The sequence below is a fragment of the Calliphora vicina genome, chromosome 4, assembly GCF_958450345.1.
Source record: "Calliphora vicina chromosome 4, idCalVici1.1, whole genome shotgun sequence".
In the NCBI taxonomy this organism is placed as follows: Eukaryota; Metazoa; Arthropoda; class Insecta; order Diptera; family Calliphoridae; genus Calliphora; species Calliphora vicina.
This window is the reverse complement of record NC_088783.1, coordinates 55253789-55274481: the sequence shown is the minus strand read 5'-3', so window position 1 is coordinate 55274481 and position 20693 is coordinate 55253789. Positions and strand designations below refer to the sequence as shown.

General features: G+C 31.9%; 1 protein-coding gene across 1 annotated transcript in view; it reads left to right on the top strand.

Annotated features, from left to right (window-relative positions):
- Positions 1-20693, top strand: part of ZAP3 — a 33765-nt gene that overhangs the window by 12363 nt on the left and 709 nt on the right. The window contains exons 3-10 of the mRNA XM_065510101.1: positions 3501-3927; positions 4006-4082; positions 4261-4684; positions 4785-4973; positions 5104-5292; positions 11970-12119; positions 12461-12512; positions 12588-12697. Coding sequence (XP_065366173.1) covers positions 3501-3927; positions 4006-4082; positions 4261-4684; positions 4785-4973; positions 5104-5292; positions 11970-12119; positions 12461-12512; positions 12588-12697 — 1618 coding nt within the window. The remainder of the gene's footprint in view (positions 1-3500; positions 3928-4005; positions 4083-4260; positions 4685-4784; positions 4974-5103; positions 5293-11969; positions 12120-12460; positions 12513-12587; positions 12698-20693) is intronic.

Below are 20693 nucleotides of genomic sequence, written 5' to 3'. Positions count from 1 at the left end.
TTTGCAATTCTTTATCGAAAAGGTCAAAATTATCTCAGGTTTTAGGAATTTATATAAGTGTTTCCAGTACGGAGGGTTTTTGCAGTTATTTCCAATTAAAGGTTTTCATTGGAGTTAAGAACTTGACTGATCAATGTTTTAACCATGTACTGAATTGGGCATGGATCTCAAATTATTACATATTTCCTATATGTATAATAATATCCATTTCAAGCTGAAGTTTGTATTGTGGAAAGATAATTTCACAAGTACATTGAAAGTCATTTTAGTCAAAACTGTATTTTTTGCATAAAGTGAGAAATATAATTCACATAAAAATAGTTTGAATGTTTTTGAAAAATGGTTTTATATGTATAAACAAAAGAGGTCTTCTTAACGGCATGAAGTGATTGATATTTAATTTATACATCATTTGTTGTAACATTTTTATAGTGTTATAGCTACATGGATCTCACTACTAAACATAGATAGTGCGGAGCCTTCCAAAGCTGAACCTAATTCAGAATAAATAAATAAAAATGTCAGAATAAATATGTTTTAAGTCAAATTGTATAAGGTATCGTCCATAGTAGACTTTAACGATAATATATAGGGTGAATACATAAAAATAAGGGTGAATACATTATGAAATAAAATTATTTAAATATTTTTAAAAAAGTTTTTTACAAATATCTATTTTTCGAAATTATATAAGAATAAGTACCCAAATGTCCATGCCAATACGTTAATATAAAAATTGGACCACTTACAAATTAGTAAAAAAATTCAGAAATTATGACTCTTGGAAATATTCTTTCTTCACCACTAGAATATTATAACTACAAAATATTGACTCTCCCAAAAATTATGTTAACTACATTATTGTGAAAACAAAGTATTCACCCCTATCGGCAATAACATGTGAAATTATGTTCCCATGAAATATCCATTTCCCTCGAAGAATGAACTTTCATTCACAATAGTTAATTTTGTTCGAAACAGCTGCTTATTGTTTACAAAATTCCATCTAAAAATTTCACAACATGGGGAATTTTTCACGTGAACAATGTTGATGAACGTAAAATGGGAAAAAGGAACATATTTCATGTGAAATATTAATTCGCGATAGAGGTGATTGTATTTCTAAAAAATACTATACCTCAACAAACACACTAACAACAATAATCTGATGTTTCTTTTAAACTGAAATCATATATAAAATTGATTTTAAGAGATTCATATTCCGGATTCTTATATTTAGATAGTTAAGTTAAGAATATTACGAACTCTGACCTTATGTCTGTCAAATATATAATATATACATATTAAATCCAGATCCGAATTAAGCACTCTTACTTGTTGCATTTACAGTCATAATTTCTGCCTGCATAGATTTTCAAGTCGAATCTTTCATATCTACACCATTTCCAATTGTATTTCAGAAGTTTTTAATCATATTTAAGAAAATTGTAATTGGATTTCACAATATTGCAATTATATTTCAGAATTTTACATTTGTATTTCAGAAAATTAAGTTAACCCTCTAATCGGCCAATTTTATTTTGAGCGAAACAAATATACCAGGTTATTGTTTGAAAAAAAAAAGAAAAATCGTTGGATTAAAAAAAAAACAAAAGACAAGTGCACGTTCATGTCTATCACAATAAGTAAATTGTTTGTCTCTTTACACATATTTACCGTTATAACGGGGAAAATAAACAAATAAAGCAGCATTACATACATTTAACATACCCCGCCTAAAGGCGGTCTTACCAGTTAGAGGGTTAAGTATTATTTATACTCATAATTTATATTTTTATTAAATTAAATTTTTGTTTTTTCATTTTTAAATTAAATTTTTTGTAAAAAATATTAAGTAGAAATTTATGACCGATTATGGCCAATAGGCTGGATATTAAAAATAATAAATAAAAAAAATTCTAATAGCTATAATACCAATGGAAATTTCTAAAATACAAATAGAAAATTTTGAAATACAAATGGAAATTTCTGAAAAACAATTGGAAAATTCTGAAATACTGTTAGAAAATTTTTAAGTATAAATTAAAAATTCTGAACTACAATTAGAAAATTATGAAATACAAATGGAAACTTCTGAAATATAATTGGAATATTCTGAAATTTAATTGAAAATGGTGTAGTTATGTTGTAAATACTAATGAACAGTTAATCAGATATGTCACAGAGTTTTATTTCATACAAAAGTTAAAATCTAAAGAAATACAACTCTAATTTCATTGTAAAATTTAGAATCAATGTCAAAAATGATGTCTTTAATTAACCAACAAATTAGTATTCGGACAAAATTTGCCGAATACCGAAAGCGAAACTTTGGCTGACTTCATAAACGCATTTTGCAAAGCAACACTGCAATGCATAGTGTTCATAAACGCAATAGATTTTGTTTTGGCAATGTCGCAAGTTCATTATTGTATGGCAATGCTTGTCCATGCACAGCATCTGCCAAATTTGGGAACTGTTTTTATTTATGATTCTTTACAAAACATTTATGCATTCATGAATGTCACAAAGTATTGCTTTGCCTAGTAATTGCTTTGCATTACTGCGTTTATGAAGTCGGCCTTTTATACAGAATAAACATAGATTATAGATTTTGATAAAGTGCAAGAACTTATTTACATAGTATATGAAATTCATTTAAATGTATTAAAAATAACTATGAAAGTATTGCTGCTCTGGCGGAGTGCAATTTGTCTGCAAGTGTTATTCAAAATGAATTAAAAATTATTTATTTTTTACAAACACAAAGTTTGGAATATGTTCACTATTTGTACAAAACAAATAAAAATAATAATTAGACGCTTCCCACCTTATGAATTCGTGGTGTGTACCAAACAATCACATTCCTGCAGAATCTGTGATATGCCTGAATAATTAAAAAAACTTAAAATGATGATATAGAATATGTATGCCAAAACAATAATAATAATTTGTGCATTTATCTCATCATATGACCATATTAAGTTAAGAATATAGAAATATTTGCATAAGAATTGTTGCAAATCTATCTCGAAATAAAAGTAAAAATTTGTACATCATGCTTAAAGCGAAACATACGATTTGACCTCTGACCCCACTTTGATTCCATATATATATATGACCACATTAAGTTAAAAATATAGAAATAATTGATTTAAACAATAGGATAATTATTTATATTTTAATTTTATAAGATGTCCTTCAATGTATTGACATCAAAAAAAGAGACCCCCCACTGGCCCAAATAATTAAGTATGTCTAATCTAGATCAAACGTTAGAACAAATTCAAACTGAAAAACCATTATGGTAAAAAGCTACCAAGCGTTAAGAGCAAATTTTAAGCTAACGCATTATTTGTTTATGAAAATTATTATTATTAAAGTTTTTTGTGTGTTTTTTAATATTTTCACCAATGAAAGTTTAAAAAAAGTTAAGAAAAAAAAGAAAAGAAATCGAAAACTTTTTTATGATTACACTGTGCAAATTACAATTACAACAGCCCTGATGATCGTGTTAATCTCGATTATGATGATTACTATCGCCCCGTACAAGTCATTGACTATTCTAATAGTAATGCCACACCACCCACAACAACAATAATGCCAAAAGTTATTGATTATGGCCATAAACCGGTGATGAACGATGATAGCAATGAGTTTAAACCCTTGAAAATAATTAATTACGATCATGCCTCAAAGGCCAGGAATCCACAGCAAAAGCCATGGCAACAGCAGCAACAACAACAGCAACGTTTAAATGCTACACAAATGCGTAATAAGAGAAAAAATAATAAAAACAATCGACAGCAACAAAATCAAAATCAGAAACAGAATCCAAATGCAAATCTAAATCCAAATCAGCAGCAACAACAAAAGCAATTGCTAATGGCTCAAAATCCCGCTCAAAACACCAGAAATGAACAAAAGGTAAACAAGTGAAAGAAAATAGGGTGAATTTGAAAATGAAAATGGTGTTAATTATATGTTTTGTTTTTGTTATTAAAGGATTTACAAGAACAAAATAAAACTGCTGCTGCCAATAATCAACAGGCTGAACTTGAAGAAATTTCAGATTGCGAAGAGTAAGTACTGGAAACATTTTTGTATATTTTCAAACTAATTGATAATTAATTGTGGTAAAGAAGCTATTCCTAAGTTGTTTTGAAAAACATTTGTTTCCTTTAAAAACAATTAATCAACAATTAGTCTCGTTATTATTGCATAAATATCATATTAATATTTTTAATATTTTACCCCAAGTATGCCCGATGAACCAGAGTCACCACCACCTCCTCCACCGCCAATGATCAATACAAGCGGAACTATCACAACGTTTGCTTCGGAAAGCCCCTCTAACTCTTCTATATTTCCCTCCACAGCCGAAGCTAATGAAAACCTACCGAAAATTTCATCGGCTCATGTTCAAATGACCATACCCACAGAGGAGAACAACAATACCATATCAATTGATGAGATTCTCATGAAACCGGGACGACAGACCAGACCCAAAAAAATTTGCGTGATTTTAAGGGGTCCTCCGGGCAGTGGTAAATCTCATGTTGCCAAGTTGATTAAAGAAAAAGAAAAGGAAATGGGTGGTAATAATCCACGTATCTTAAGTATTGATGATTATTTCATAATCGAAAATGATTATGAAGAAAAGTGTCCCAAAACTGGCAAGAAAGTAAGCAACTTAATAATTTTCCTCTTCTTTAAGCAATTAAATTACAAAGCAAATCTTTGTTTCTTTTCTTTTCATTGCCCCCTTTTTGTTTTTGATATAGATACCGAAAAAGGAAATACTGTATGAGTATGACAGAGACATGGAGGAAAAATATATGGAATATTTAATAAAATCATTCAAAAAAACTATTGCCGATAATTTCTATGATTTCATTGTTATCGATTGTAATAATAATTCTTTACGTTCATTGAATGAATTTTATTGTCATTCAAAAGATTCGGGTTATGTGGTAAGTTTCTTAATAACTGGTTAACATGAACACTCGTCACATCATACAAACATATAAACATGTTTTCTATACATATTTTAAATCATCCTTTGTTCGCATAACATTTCTTTTTTTGCTTCCAAATATTTAGCCCTATATAATAGATCTATTTTGTGACTTGGAGACTTGTCTAAATCAAAATACTCATGAACGCAGCGAGAATGATATAAAGAAAATCATTGATACTTGGAAAACCACACCGTGTCATTATATTAAATTAGATATTTCTAGTTTACTGCAGAATATTGTGGAAATGGAAGATGCTGAAGATATGGCTGTGGTAAATATGAATTATTAATTGCTAAACAATTTTTCCTTACAGCATAGCATGTCTTTTTTTAATTTTAATTGAACATTTATAAACAAAACTTGCAATTTTTAGTTAATTTTCTTTTGAGAAAACTATGATATACCTACTACATACAATACATTTATAATATTTAGTTTAAATTGTAATTTAATGTTAAGCAATTTTCTTGCAATGAAATTTTATTTATCACTGAAAAATCTTTCAAAAATCAATTTTATGATTTTTTTTTTGTCCCCCACATTTATATTTATATAATTTACAAAGTCTGTAAATGTTAAAATGTATTCTTAATGAAAGACGTTTATTCAAAAATGGTTTTATTGTTATGACCCCTATAAATATCTTGATTTGAAGCTCATTTTGTGTATGATGGTCATCTTATGAAATTTATACATATGGCCTGAAAACATACACATGTCTGACCTATAATACTTTACCAACATGTACATAAATATTTATATTTAATGTCTATTAAAAATTTAAAATTATTAAAAATAATACTAGGTAAAACCTATTCAAATCAAAATGAAATGAGTATTTAGAAAATTTCGGCTTTTGGTTATGTGTGAAATTTGATTTAGTTTTAAACATTATTTGAAAAAGTCAATAAAATTAATGTTTAAAGGTTTTGTTGGAAGTAATTTTTATTAAATTTAGCAAATAATCCAGGTCTTAAAAATCATATAATACATTCTGAAACCCATAAAGGAAGACAAGAGAAATGTTTCAAAATATGTAGAATCAGGTATAAATTCAACAGCTTTAAACATGGGAAAATATAACTTTCCAAAACAAACTTGTTCCCTCGATAATTGGATCTTTTGCACCGGAACGACCCAAATTATACTCGGCCAAATATTGTCCACTCAGTAACAGTTTTATCAACCGAAAGTTTTTCCTCAGGAAAGTACTCTCGGAAAGAGTGGAATTGTTACAACAGCGGCTGAACTTTATAACTGGACTTTTGCTCAATTATCAGGAAAACATTGGTTAAATGCACATTGCCCATATGTTTAAATTGAATGAAAAAAGCTTCTCCTGTAAAGTTTGTTGTTCGCAAATCAAATATTTTTGCGATGATAAATATTTGTTTTTACTAGAGCTTTTTCAATTAACATTAAGCTTAAATTGTCTCATAATCTAATATTATTTATGTATTATCTAAATAAAATTAAAGATACCTCAATTCCATAAACATTTTAATAATTAAATAAACATAATACAATGGAAATTGCATACACATTGTGTGTAACACAAATCAGAAGCCCAAGATTATTGAAAATATGTTGATGGCTTGTTAGAAATTGTAAAAGAATGCCAAAAATGGAGGAAACACTGAAGCGATAAACTCTTGTCATCATAGAATCAAATGTTATCGATGAAGAAGTCAATATATAGAAATATAGAACAAACTGATAAAGTCGCAAAAATATATGTATCGAAAACATCCGAAATAAGAAAATCTGAAAATTTACGCTTGTGACTTTCGAACTTTGAGAGTTGATAGCGGCCATATTGCCATATTGCCGAATTGGCTGTCATTTGTTCAGTTCGTTTTGCCAAATCATCATGGGCGGATATAGCGTTCAACACCACGAGCAAATGATAAAATTGTTTTATCAAAATGGGTGTTATATTCGGGCAATGTTCCGTGAGCTTCGTCAATTTTACGGTCGCCGTAATCGTCCTACCGAGAGGACAATTCGCAGTGTGACGGATAAATTTGAATCCACAATGAACCAACCCGTACGACGACGAAACGATGTCACCGGAGGAGTTATCGAAACTTCAACATCACACAGTTGGAGTCTCCCCCGAGGCATGTCAGACAGGACCTTAGAAAATACGAGGAGAGCATACAGAGATATGTGCAGGATCCATTGGATCGCAGCACGTATATGACAGCTTTGAACGACATTCATAGAGACGCCATCAATTCCGCGGTAGCAGGATACCGTATGAATGTCGTACTTGGCGGTCGCCCACCACCGATAGCAGACTCCGTGAAGATTCTGCCGCGGAAAACAAGAGTCGTTCTGGCACAACTAATGCCTTCTGGTCCCGCATAGACCGTGCCGTCCTCAACTTATGCCCAGCATGTGGTCAGGGTCCACATGATAACCTCCACATTTTCAACTGTCCAGCCAGCCAACTACATCCAGTAGATTTATAGACTCATCCAGCAGAAGTAGCACAATTTCTTGGCCTTGATATTGCAGAACCCCCAGATTAAATATTGTAAAATTGTTCACGCTGCAACGACGAAATACATTCCCACGATAGCCGGTTCTACGCACCGAAATGACCCGAGTTCACTCAGCAAAAAAACACTGCTGCTACAACAACGAAATGCAAGATGCCTTTCGCAGACCACTACTTGGTAAATTTTGCGTCGTAATTTGGGCCATTACCCGTACAAAATTGAATTGACTCAAGAGCTGAAGTTAAACGACCATCGATAACGACGAGTATTCGCCGAACAGACCCTGGAGCAGTTGAAAACAGATCCTAGGTTTCATAAAACAATCATCTTCAGCGAAAACGACATCAATCCACATTCGATCCAAGAGTGCCCGTTCATCCCAAAAACATCATTGTTTGTATGGATTTTAGGATTTCTTTGAGAACGACGGCGAGTGTTATAGGTCGATAACTACAAACTTCTTGTGTTCATAGCGATTTTTAAAGCCAAACATAACCCATTCCATCGGTGAAATTCAGATATATCTGCGCCTGAGTCATGGAAAATTAAACATTTCGTAATGAGGTTGCGTTCCCATAACAATTGGAAATAACTTAATTGACGTTATTATTTAATCTCAATTTTTCATCCAAAATAATACCAAGAGTTCTAAGTCACCCATTTTCAAGCTAAGTATTAGTCAAAAATATCACAATCTTACATTGCACAGGGTTTAATAGTAAGTAGTTATGCTTGAACAGTTAACTAGTATAGCCAGTCCTCTATTTAATCGGCCCCTAAAATCATGCAGTAATAATAAGTCAACACCAAGAAAGAAAGTCTCCACCCAATGTAACCTAAACCAAACAATACGATAAAGACCCAGAAAATCAATACATTATACCCTTAATAGTATCCGTTACATCCCATAGAATGCTAGACGCATTAGTTTAAAGAAATAGTGACAAGATAGAATGTGTAGAAGAGCACAAATGGGATAGTCTAAACGTAATATATAATGAACCATTTAACATTGACATTTTAGTAGTGTTACTGTTCCATAAGTCGTACGTAAAGTCTTATCGTCTAAACTTGATCAAAAAAAAAAAAAAAAAATTCCACCAGTGTTACAAAAATAATGTTTCAGATAAGCATATAACAGAAACAATCAAAACAAGTTGTAGTATACATATCGCATTGGTTCCTCTAAAAAGCGTCAACTCAAAATTTTTCAATTTTCACTTTTTGCAAGAAATCGATGTGCAGTGGTCTTATCTACCCACTGTAAAAATCTGCTATCATTTTCTGTACTCTTTCGCCAAAAAATACAGTTGTATCCGTACAGTTGTTTCATTGTAATGTATTGAAAATTAAATAGTTTTTTGCTTCTACTGAACATTTTAAAATTTTGAGTTGACGCTCTTTTAATCAAAGAGTCAAAAAGTGACTATTAAATAATTAAGTCAATCCCATTCACAGTGCATAATAATAGAAAGAACTGTCCTGCAAGGCAAAATCAAGTCATAAAGATAGTATATCTAGTTATAAAATATCGAATGAACAGGCCAGTACTCAAAAACTAATATTAGAAGCAAGCCGCATAACAATAACTATATCAAGTACATCAAGTCTAAAAAAAGAAGCAACATCTACCTCCTTTTCCAAATCAATGCCCACACACCATCAATTACAAAGAAGGTAAAATAATTGACACGAATAACCAGCAATGCATTAAAATGTAAAGAAAAAACCATAGACAACTACCCAAATGATCAAAATCAATGATCCTTAACCAAATATCAAAGCCGATGGATGAGATCTGTATGTCGAAACTAAGCATGGGATAGAAATAAGTACTGACAATATCAAGAGTGACAGTTCTAATGACTACAGCAATTACCTCCACATAAACAATCTGAAGTATACTAACCTGAAGGGTCCATTCAAAACTGATCCCATTTTGATAACCAAGGTCGTTGTTCCCATGGTCAACCAACCAGATTCTCTGATGAAGGAGTGGATGCGTCATAGATTCATCTTTGGTAGCTCACGATAGGAATGGGTTTCAAAGGATACGTTTCCTCAAATTTGTCACAGCCGGGCATTGGCAAAATATGTTAGACACAGTCTCCTCCTGTTCTTCGTTTCGACAGCTTCTACAGTAATCGTTATACCGTAGACCCAATCTGCAAGCGTGTATTCCAATTATGCAGTGTCCTGTAATAAAGGAAATAATTAGTGTTATTTGCTCACGACGAATTTTAAAAGTAGATTCATCCAGCTGGCACCGTATACGAGCCAAGTCGACCTCGCGATAACAAAGGTGAATTTATTAGTCCACTTGTTCTGTGTAGTCTCTTATAGTCTCTACTGTACAACCATCTTACATTTTGCAAGGGAAAAACCAGAAAAGTGATCGACCGCCTCCTCAGCCATCATGGTATCCCTTTTGACCAAAACATTAAAGAAATTAAAATCAGGGACCGTAGCGGCTATAAGTGATATTAAAAAAGTTATTTTATAGCAGTTATTTTGTGACTTTAAAAATAAAAATCCATCTAAAACAGTTATTTTTCAACGTAAAAATAAGAGTTTGCATGAAACTCTTAAAATAAGAGTTTTAAATAGCCGTCATAAAAAAAATCATTTGAGGAGTTTTATTTTGCCCGTCAGAAAAAACTCATTTGAGGACTTTTATTTTTTCCGTCATAAAATAAAAGTCATTTGAAGAGCTTTATTTTTTCCGTTAGAAAATAAAACTCATTTTACGTAAATTGACACCTAAAGCTTGCCACTGGTTAGATCATTACAATTTGTAAAGCCCCTTGCATTGCAATTGAATAATTTTTCATTAAAATAAAATCAAGTGGGATTTTAATTTGTTATTTTTTGATTCCTATTATCAAATTGTTGTTTTTTTTTTCTTAAACAAATAAATTACTACAAACATTATATCAGATAGACTCAATAAAGAAAGATACTGAAAAAAGGAAATAAACGAAAAGAGTTTTATTTTCTGACGGGAAAAATAAAACTCCTCAAATAAGTTTTATTTAATGACGGAAAAAATAAAAGTCCTCAAATGAGTTTTTTTTTCTGACGGAAAAAATAAAAGTCCTTAAATGAGTTTTTTTTCTGACGGAAAAAATAAAAGTCCTCAAATGAGTTATTTTTCTGACGGAAAAAATAAAAGTCCTCAAATGAGTTTTTTTTATGACGGCTATTTATAACTCCTGTTTTAAGTGTTGAAAAATAACAGTTAAATATGGAGTTGGGATCATTTTTTTTAATATCACTATAGATTCTGAAAGAGCACCTCAATACGAATCTATTGGTAAATAACTCTAACATAGAGATTTTTTGATTTCAAATTTTCTGGATAACCGCTATTTACGGTCCCTGATTAACATATAACAATATTAAAAACTAATTTTAATGCGTTTTGCAAATAAAATTTGTAACGTGACTAGCTTTTAGGTTTGAGAAGAAAAAGCCTAATTTTTATTTTAAAAAATTTTGTTGAAGATGCTACACAAACGGAGTAGCAAAATATTGAAAATAAAAACATATAAAACTGACCTGAAAAACTGAATTCTTTGAATATCTAGTATCTGTATTACCAAAATGCAATGAGATTACATGCATAGTTGACCTAAGCTCTCATTTAAATCATTCTGAATAACAAACAAATGTTACCCACTTGACTGATTGATGTATTGTCTTTTATTATTAAGTACCAAACCAAACGAAATAATAATGAAATAAGATTGATACAAATAAATAAAATAAGTAATTTTACAGAAATAATATGCAAAATGTACATTTTTGATCAAATCTTAATACGCCCTATGCATGCAATATGTTTCAATTTGAAATATTCTCTTACTGGCATAGATTTGTTAAAGAAATATATTTAAATTTACATTTATTTATAATTCATCATTCATATGTGTTGACCGCTTTCAATTAAACACCTATGCAAACTGACTAATAATGTATGATCTTAATATAAAGTCAATTGGTCGAGTAACTTGGCTTTGATAAGGCCATATTAGGTAACTGTCTAGTAAAATGAATGTAAAAAATTTAAACCAACTTGAGTAATATGCTCAAACATGACCCACACCCACCCTTTCATATCAAGTATGAGGGGGAAAATGTAACATATAAAACCAAGCGATAATGTCTGCCATACACATATTTGTTATAAATTTTGTTTATATTTAATTATAAATTAGTACTTTAAGAGAAACTCAGATGAATTGAAAACAAACCACTCACTTTGTAAACAAAAATGAAAATGTGATGATAAAAACTATTACAATAAGATTTCCATTAAATTTTAAGTATATTTTATAAGAATCTCTATAAGAAATCAACGAAAATAAGGTATTTATTTTCGCGCAGTAGATATTTAAATCACCAATAAATTTTAAACATGTTTTGGACTATAATCTCTTTACAGGACACTAATACAGTTAGTGAAAATGCTGCTGATAGTAATATGATGGCCGAGTCTAATGATCAACAGCAAACGGAAGAGAATATTGATAATAATGATCCTGATAATGTCGATGACAATGATGAGGATGATAGTAATGATTCCACTGCTAATGTAAGTGAATAATTTTTTATAAACAATGAAATGCTTAAGGAAGTCTTAATATTTAAAAACTGCATAGTATTTATTCTACTGGATAAAATATTAATTTTGAAATCCCAACTTAACTTTTGCAAATATGTATCTGCTTTATAAAATATAGGGGAATGTCTGGTGTTTTTTTTTACTTTTAACTAAAATTATGCTTTTTTGTTATTTATTAACCACTTAAATTGTGGTGTTTTTTTAAAATTATTTTGTGTTGGTTTAGGTTGTATGTTTCTTAATGTAATAGAAAGAAAAAAGAAAAAGAAATCCTTTAAAATATTTAATATTTTTAACAATTTTTATAACAGTGTGGATTCTTAAAAAGCAAATGGGAAACTGATACCACTACCCAGAATTTGGGTAAGTTAACATTTGATATACAAATATGTATTGTTTTAAAAGATTTTTATTAATGTGGAACTTATTTTAATTTAGCCCGCTTGGATGGCACTAGTAAACTGTCCTCGAAACGTAAACCCACCATGGAGGAATACTTACAGATGGATGAATGGCAACCGTCTACAAATACTAAAGGCAAAAAGAGGGTAAGTTTTTGTTTACATTATTATATTCTTAACCATGAGTGTTAAGGTTATATATAAGTTTATCATTCCCATTGTAATTTCCACATTTTTCATTTGCGGTCCCGTTCGTCTATCTGTTGAAATCAACTTTCCGAAGAGCCCAAATAACTTACAAACATGGTTAATACATCGGGTATAGTCCAGTTTCGGTTGCTATTTGAAATCGAGAAGAACGACAAACAAATTGCAAAGATATAAACCAGGAATTCCTCAATTTGTTTGCAACGCCCATAAATATTAGTCTAACACCCACCTTAAAGTATACCGATCGACTCAGAATCCATTAGTTCACCTAGCCCCCATAAATAAGTTTCGCATTATTAGTATTAGTTATTTTTAGGGTTTTTTTTTCAAATTTTTAGCTTTTATAAATGCCATAGCTATCTATCACTGTTTCCCATCTTTCTGGCAACATATGGATTCCGAGCCAAAAGAACTGCTCATCTTTTGAGGCCAAGCCAATTTTGGATAGTTTGTTCTTAAGTGAACCGAACCCCCAGAGAGAGCTTTCTGCATCGATCGAAACAAATAGTAGGCGAGTGAGGCAAAACTTCCCAACCTCTTCTTTCTAAATAGTTTTTAACAGGTGTTGACTAGCGTTGTCATGATGGAATATTAAGGTTTCATGTCTGGCCGCATATTCTGGTAATTTTTCGGCCAATGCTCGAATCAGTTGCGTTGGGTACAGGTTCCCTGTGATGGTCTGGACAGATTTCAGTAGCTCATAATATATAGCACCCATTTGGTCCCAACAAATATAGAGCAATCGTCTGGTTGCCGGGCTTCACATACGATTTTTTTTTAAGTAATGTTATCGTTATCCATTTTTCATCGCAAGTAATGATTCAGCATTTCAGACATAGAAGATCGTCTTTCAAGGTCTCTCAGCATCAATTTGTATGGTGCTGCTTGAATACGTTTTGAAATTGCTGATTGAGTAACTCCCAATGATTTGCCAGATCTTGTTGAGTTTGACAACAATCTTCAAGGAGCAGTGCTTCCAATTTTTGGTCTTCAAACTTTTTTGTGTGGCCTGGGCGATGAAACACATTCATCATAAGCTTCGGTGAGCAATCGGTGTACTTCAGCGGCACTTTTTTATACCCTTCACCTTCGTGAGAAGGGTATATACACATCTGCTCAAAATAATAGATACACCTAATTGGAAAAAATTTAAATGGCGGTAACATTGAAAATTTCCTCGCAAGCGTTAAGAATACATCATATTATTAAAATTTCTATCTGGCAATGTCATGTCAGTCAAAAATCTGGCAACTATTTGCTTTCATGTTGATTTTTAAAAACGAATTTATTTGAATTACAAAAAATTATTTGCTCATAAAAATAGATACACATCAGTAATTTGTAATTTGTTTATATACAATTTTTTTTTGTGCAATTTTTTGTTCCTATTTACGTGAAACAGTAAGTATAATTTAAATTTTAGCAACAATTTTATAAAAAATAGGACTCTTTTGAAGAAAATGGGACGAAATCATCATTGTACCGAAGATGAGAAAAAAATTGTTCAAACGATGAGAAATCAAGGAAAATCATTACGGGAAATAGCAAAGAGCATAGGAAGATCTTTACATTTTGTCCAAAATGCTTTATCTAAAAAACAAAAAAGAGAAACTCGCGGTAGACCAAAGAAAACCAGTCCAGAAACAGATAGGCGGATCGTCCTTATGGTTAAAAAAGACCCTTTCATATCATCGAAAGCTATTTCTGCGGAGCTATGTAACGAAATCAGTCCACAAACAGTTCGTCGTCGTCTTTTACAAGCTAAATTGCCGGGAAGAATTGCCAGAAAAGTGCCACTAATGCGCCAAAAAAATATCAAGACAAGATTAGAATTTGCTAAAGAGCACTTACAATGGTCCGGGTGTGAAGGCGAAAAAAAATGGAGAAATATTTTATGGAGCGACGAAACAAAAATAAATTTGTTTGGAAACGACTGCCAAAGAAATGTACGCCGACCAAAAGGAAAAGAATTCCACGTTAAATTTACAAAAAAGACGGTAAAACATGGCGGGGGAAACATAATGGTTTGGGTTTGCTTTTCATGGAATGGTGTTGGTCCGATATTCCGAATAGAAGATACCATGAATGCTAGTGGGTATAGAGACATATTGGAAAACGTAATGCTTCCATATGCATCGGAAAATATGCCATTAATATGGACATTCCAGCAGGACAACGACCCAAAACATAGTTCAAGATTAGTTAAAAACTGGTTCTTGGAGAATAACGTACCTGTTTTAAGCTGGCCCAGCCAATCCCCTGATTTAAACCCAATAGAAAACTTGTGGAGTGAATTAAAGATAAGGCTTTCGAAGGAAGTTTTCAAAAATAAAGACGATTTATGGGAGAAAACGCAAAAAATATGGTACGAGATTCCATTGGAGAAGTGTCAGAACTTGATATCCAGTATGCCCAGAAGAGTGGAGAAAGTTTTACAAAACAAAGGTGGATATTAGGGATGCCAATCCCGAAATCCCGATCCCGAAAATCCCGGGATTTTTCGGGATCGGGATTTCCCGAATCCCGGGATTTGTGAAAAAGAATCCCGGGATTTTTCGGGATTAACAAATCCCGAAATATTATGAGATTTTTGATATTTTAGGAAGATTTTTGAAGCACCAAAAATACTTAGAAAGCTAAATTTCAGCATATTTATAATACTAATCTCGCTTCAAATCCAAACGCAGCCAGATTTTTTCATTTGAATCAGGGAGCAGCACGTCTCCATTGCATTGACAGGCTTTTACACAATTTACACTTTTACGAAATTTATGTTCAAGTTATTTTCTGAAGGGGACTAGGGGCAAATGCAGCCCGATTTCCGCAGTATTCTACAGTATAATTTCAGAGTGCTTATAACTTATTTTGTGCAAAATTTTATAAGGATTGCCGCATAATCAAGATATTTATGACTGCTCAAACAGTACTCCGGGGGACAATTGTATGGAGCTAGCGGAAATCATGGACCATTTATTTTAATTTAATGCATTAGTTTTTGATTTGTTATATTTTTACTTAAATATATTAATGAAATTAATTGTTTTTATTGTTGAATTTGATGATTTTGACGTTTAAGTAAAATCCCGAAGTCCCGAAAAATCCCGAAATCCCGAAAAATCCCGGGATCCCGAAAAATCCCGGGGTCCCGAAAAATCCCGGGATCCCGGGATTTACATTTCTAAAATCCCGAATCCCGGGATTTGTAAAACCCAGTCCCGTTTGGCATCCCTAGTGGATATACTGGATACTAGCTTTACTTTAATAATAAACTAATTTTTTTAAGATAAAATTTATTAGCTTTTGTTTAATAAGAATTTTTAAAAATGTATCTATTATTATGAGCACCAAATTTTTCGAAATTTAAGAAATTTAATTTACTTTATAATATTTATTATTAATTATGAAATATTTTGTTTTTGTTTTTTACTCTCCTTTTAACTATAAATAAAAATCGACTAAATTTTTTTTATAATTTTACAATATACCATTATTTTTTTTCGTTTTTAAAAAATAAATTTTGGTGTATCTATTATTTTGAGCAGATGTGTATAAGTTTGTCATTCCGTTTGTAATTTCCACATTTTTAATTTCCGACCCTATAAAGTATATACATATATTCTGGATCCTTATAGATAGCGGAGTCGATTAAGCCATGTCCGTCTGTCTGTCTGTTGAAATCAATTTTCTGAAGAACCCTGATACCTTCGGGATCCAAATCTTCAATAATTCTGTCAGATATGTTTTCGAGAGTTTGCTATTTAAAATCAGCAAAATCGGTCCACAAATGGCTGAGATATGAGGAAAAAACCAGGACAACCTCGAGTATATTGGACCTACAATGGGTCAAAATCGGAAAAAAATTTTTTAATCCGATTTTTTTTTCACAAAAAAAAAAAATTTAAAAACAAAAATTTTTTTTAAAAATTTAAAAAAAATTTTTTTTTAAAAAACAATTCGAAAAATTTTTTTTTCCAAAAAATTAAAAAACGGCAAAACAAATTTTGTTCACCTAAAAATATTTAAAATTTGTATTTTGAAGTATAATTTGGTGAAGGGTATATAAGATTCGGCACAGCTGAATATGGCTCTCTTAATTGTTTCTCATTAATGAAGTAATGCAAAACTTCCCGTATATGACGCTTTGTTGGCACAAAGTTCGATATTTTCGAAGCATAAAAACTTTGTTGTTTACACTATAATGTGAGAATAAATGACAATTATGTATTCTTCCAAATCACATATAAGTTATTAGATACAAAACCCGTGTTCTAAAGATACGCCATTTATTGTAAATCCCGCATTTTAAAATCATACACCCAATATAGAAAGAAATTACCCGACAATCACTTAAACGAGTATAAGGCCCTAATTTTGTAAATCACGTCACCAAAGTGATATTTATATGGAAAACAAAAACAAAATTTCAAAAATTTTAAAAATTTGTTTTTGTTTTATATACAAAATTTTCAAATTATGAAAGGCTTGAATTTTGGTGCGTTTGTTCTGTTAAGAATTTGTATATAAAACAAAAACAAATTTTTAAAATTTTTGAAATTTTGTTTTTGCTTTCCATATAAATATCACTTTGTGACGTGATTTACAAAATATGGGCCTAAATCTCATACAAATATTGGTATCCAAACAAAATTTAACAAAAAAAAGTTGCATACAAAAATAAATCACACGACATAATTTCATGGCGATCGATCCATTTTGATTCAATTGAACTTAGCTCCTATATTTAAAGGTATTGTGACGTCTACTCACCGTCTTCCTATCATCAACAACAGTCCCCGTCGAACTGCTCTTAAGTAATACCTCGTGGAGCTGGTTAGCTAGCATCTTCTGCATTAAGTTTTCCTCACTTCGTAACAGTTTCTATCTCAATAGTTATAAAGTTTGAAATTAATGAAACTAGCATAACTTCCATTATTTTTTGGAAATTACTCAGCAATTACGGAGGTTTGATCTAAAATGGAGAATGAGTTAAAATCAGAGAAGTTTTATCTCAAAAGTTCTCAACGATTAGTTAATAGGTCTGAAATCAGCACATACTGAGGTTTGATCTGAAATTTATAATGATTTGAAATCAAAACCTTTCTCAAATGTAAAGTTTTAAAACTGTTTGAAAATAATGGATTTCTCAACGAATGAAGGTGTTTTTCCCAAATGTTCTTAAAGATTTGTTCAGATTTTTTTTTAAACGTTTGACTTTGTGTTTAATGTGGTAAATCTATGTCCTCATCAACCTTCTTCGCATACTTAATTTCATCAAATCTAGTACACTACATGTTGTACATCTTTCGTATCCAAACATGTTGGGCAATTTTGTGAATCATCGTGAACGAATTACACAAATCGCTTCCATTGATAACCCTAAGATAACTAGAAATACTGAGATTACATTTCTATGACATGTATTTATTACTAATAGATCCATGGATGTCGTTAATCTAGTGACTAGGATCCTTCGACATTGTCTTGGTCTTCCAATATTTGCCATAATTATACTCTTCACCTTCGTGAGAAGGGTATATATAAGTTTGTCATTCCGTTTGTAATTTCCACAATATAATTTTCCGACCCTATAAAGTATATATATTCTGGATCCTTATAGATAGCGTAATTGATTCTTTTTTATACCCTACACCACCATAGTGGGGAGGATATTATGCGTTTGTGCAGATGTTTGTAACGCCCAAAAATATTAGTCTAACACCCACCTTAAAGTATACCGATCGACTTAGAATCACTTTTTGAGTCGATTGAACGATGTCCGTCTGGTTGGCTGGCTGGCTGTCCATGTAAACCTTGGCCCAAGGACCAAGCCTATTGAAACTGGCTGAAATCGGTCCATTATTTCACCTAGCCCCCATACAAAGTCCCCTCGAAATTGGACTTTATCGGTCATAAATGTTTAATTTATCTATGTATCTACACAAATTTCGCTCCAAATAAGTTTTATGTATACAAAATTCATGTCACCAAATTTTGTTACGATCGGTCCATAATTAGTCATAGCTCCCATATAGACCCGCTTCCGAAAATCACTTTAACGTGCATAAATCGCTTAAAAATGTTGGTATACACACAAAATTCAACATAGTTAAATTTAATATAGATATAAATCACACGACCTAATTTCAAGGTGATCGGTCCATAATTGGTCATAGCTCCCATATAAGGCCCACTTCCAAAAATCAATCATGAATATAAATTATTGATATTTTAAAAGAAAAATATTTTTTAGTCATTTACTTGGTGTAGGGTATTATATGGTCGGACTTGACCGACGATACTTTCTTACTTGTTTTAAAGAACGTAGTGACAGCGCCCCGTCAACTAGTGGCCCCACGATTGCTTTATTGACCATTTATCATTCTCATTGTTGAAATCCTACTCCCCCATCATCATTTGAGATTAGGGGTTCGTAATTTCGATTACAGTTTCCACAAAATTTCAGATTTGAGCATTTCCCCTACTATGTTCTCAGGGGTAAGTGTAGCTTCAATAGCTTCGTTCAAAGTTGATATTATTCCATTTGCTGCAGTGAAAGAGAACATGTTCGGCGTTATCATCCTCAGAGCCGCAGTCGACGAAATATGCATATTATCTAATCTTGAACCGCATTAGATACGAGTTAAAGTTACGATGTCCGGTCATTATATGGGTTAAGTAATAGTGCATCCCACCATGTATTCGTTTAATCCAGTGTTTTATGTCCGGTATGAGTCTATGTGTCCATCTGCCACGTTCGTCACCTTCCCAGCGTTCTTGCCATTTCTTCATAAGATTTTCTCTGGCTTCTTCTTTTATTATTTTGGTGTTGAGAGAGTTACTTCCCCGATCAGTTTTCATCATAATTCCCTTCCATATTTCTTCTCGCTCCAAAATAAGATCAATGTCTGTCTGTCTGTCTGTCTGTCTGTCTGTCTGTCTGTCTGTCTGTCTGTCTGTCTGTCTGTCTGTCTGTCTGTCTGTCTGTCTGTCTGTCTGTCTGTCTGTCTGTCTGTCTGTCTGTCTGTCTGTCTGTCTGTCTGTCTGTCTGTCTGTCTGTCTGTCTGTCTGTCTGTCTGTCTGTCTGTCTGTCTGTCTGTCTGTCTGTCTGTCTGTCTGTCTGTCTGTCTGTCTGTCTGTCTGTCTGTCTGTCTGTCTGTCTGTCTGTCTGTCTGTCTGTCTGTCTGTCTGTCTGTCTGTCTGTCTGTCTGTCTGTCTGTCTGTCTGTCTGTCTGTCTGTCTGTCTGTCTGTCTGTCTGTCTGTCTGTCTGTCTGTCTGTCTGTCTGCCTGTCTGACCGTCCGTCTGTCTGTTGAAATCAATTTTCTGAAGACACCAGATATCTTCGGGATCCAAATCTTCAATAATTCTGTCAGACATGCTTTCGAGAAGTTTCCTATTTAAAATCAGAAAATCGGTCAACTAAAAAAAAAAAAAAATTAAAAAACAATTTTTTTTTAAATTTAAAAATAAAATTTTTTTTTAAAAAATTAAATTTAAAAAATTTAAAAAAAGTTAAAATTTAAACATTTTAAAATAACAATTCCAAAAAAAAAATTACAAAAACAACTTTGGAAAAAAAAATTTTACCTAAAAATATTTAAAATTTGTATTTTGAAATATAATTTGGTGAAGGGTATATAAGATTCGGCACAGCCAATATTCTAGGTCTCTTTAGGTATACTCAACTCTAGTACTTCGTTGTACATTGTGTTCCTAAGAAGTAGACCTAACACTGACCCTTAGTGGTTTCGCCCTGATAACATGCCACCTTGGTGACCTTAACTCACCTTGATAAATCCATCAAGGGAACTAAAATTGGTGAGAGACTGATCAGAGATCAGATCCGCTGCTATTCTAGTAGCAGTGACATGCTGTGCCACTAGGGGGACATCGTTCGTTTAAATAATTGCCTTATACTTAGCTGATTGACTAAA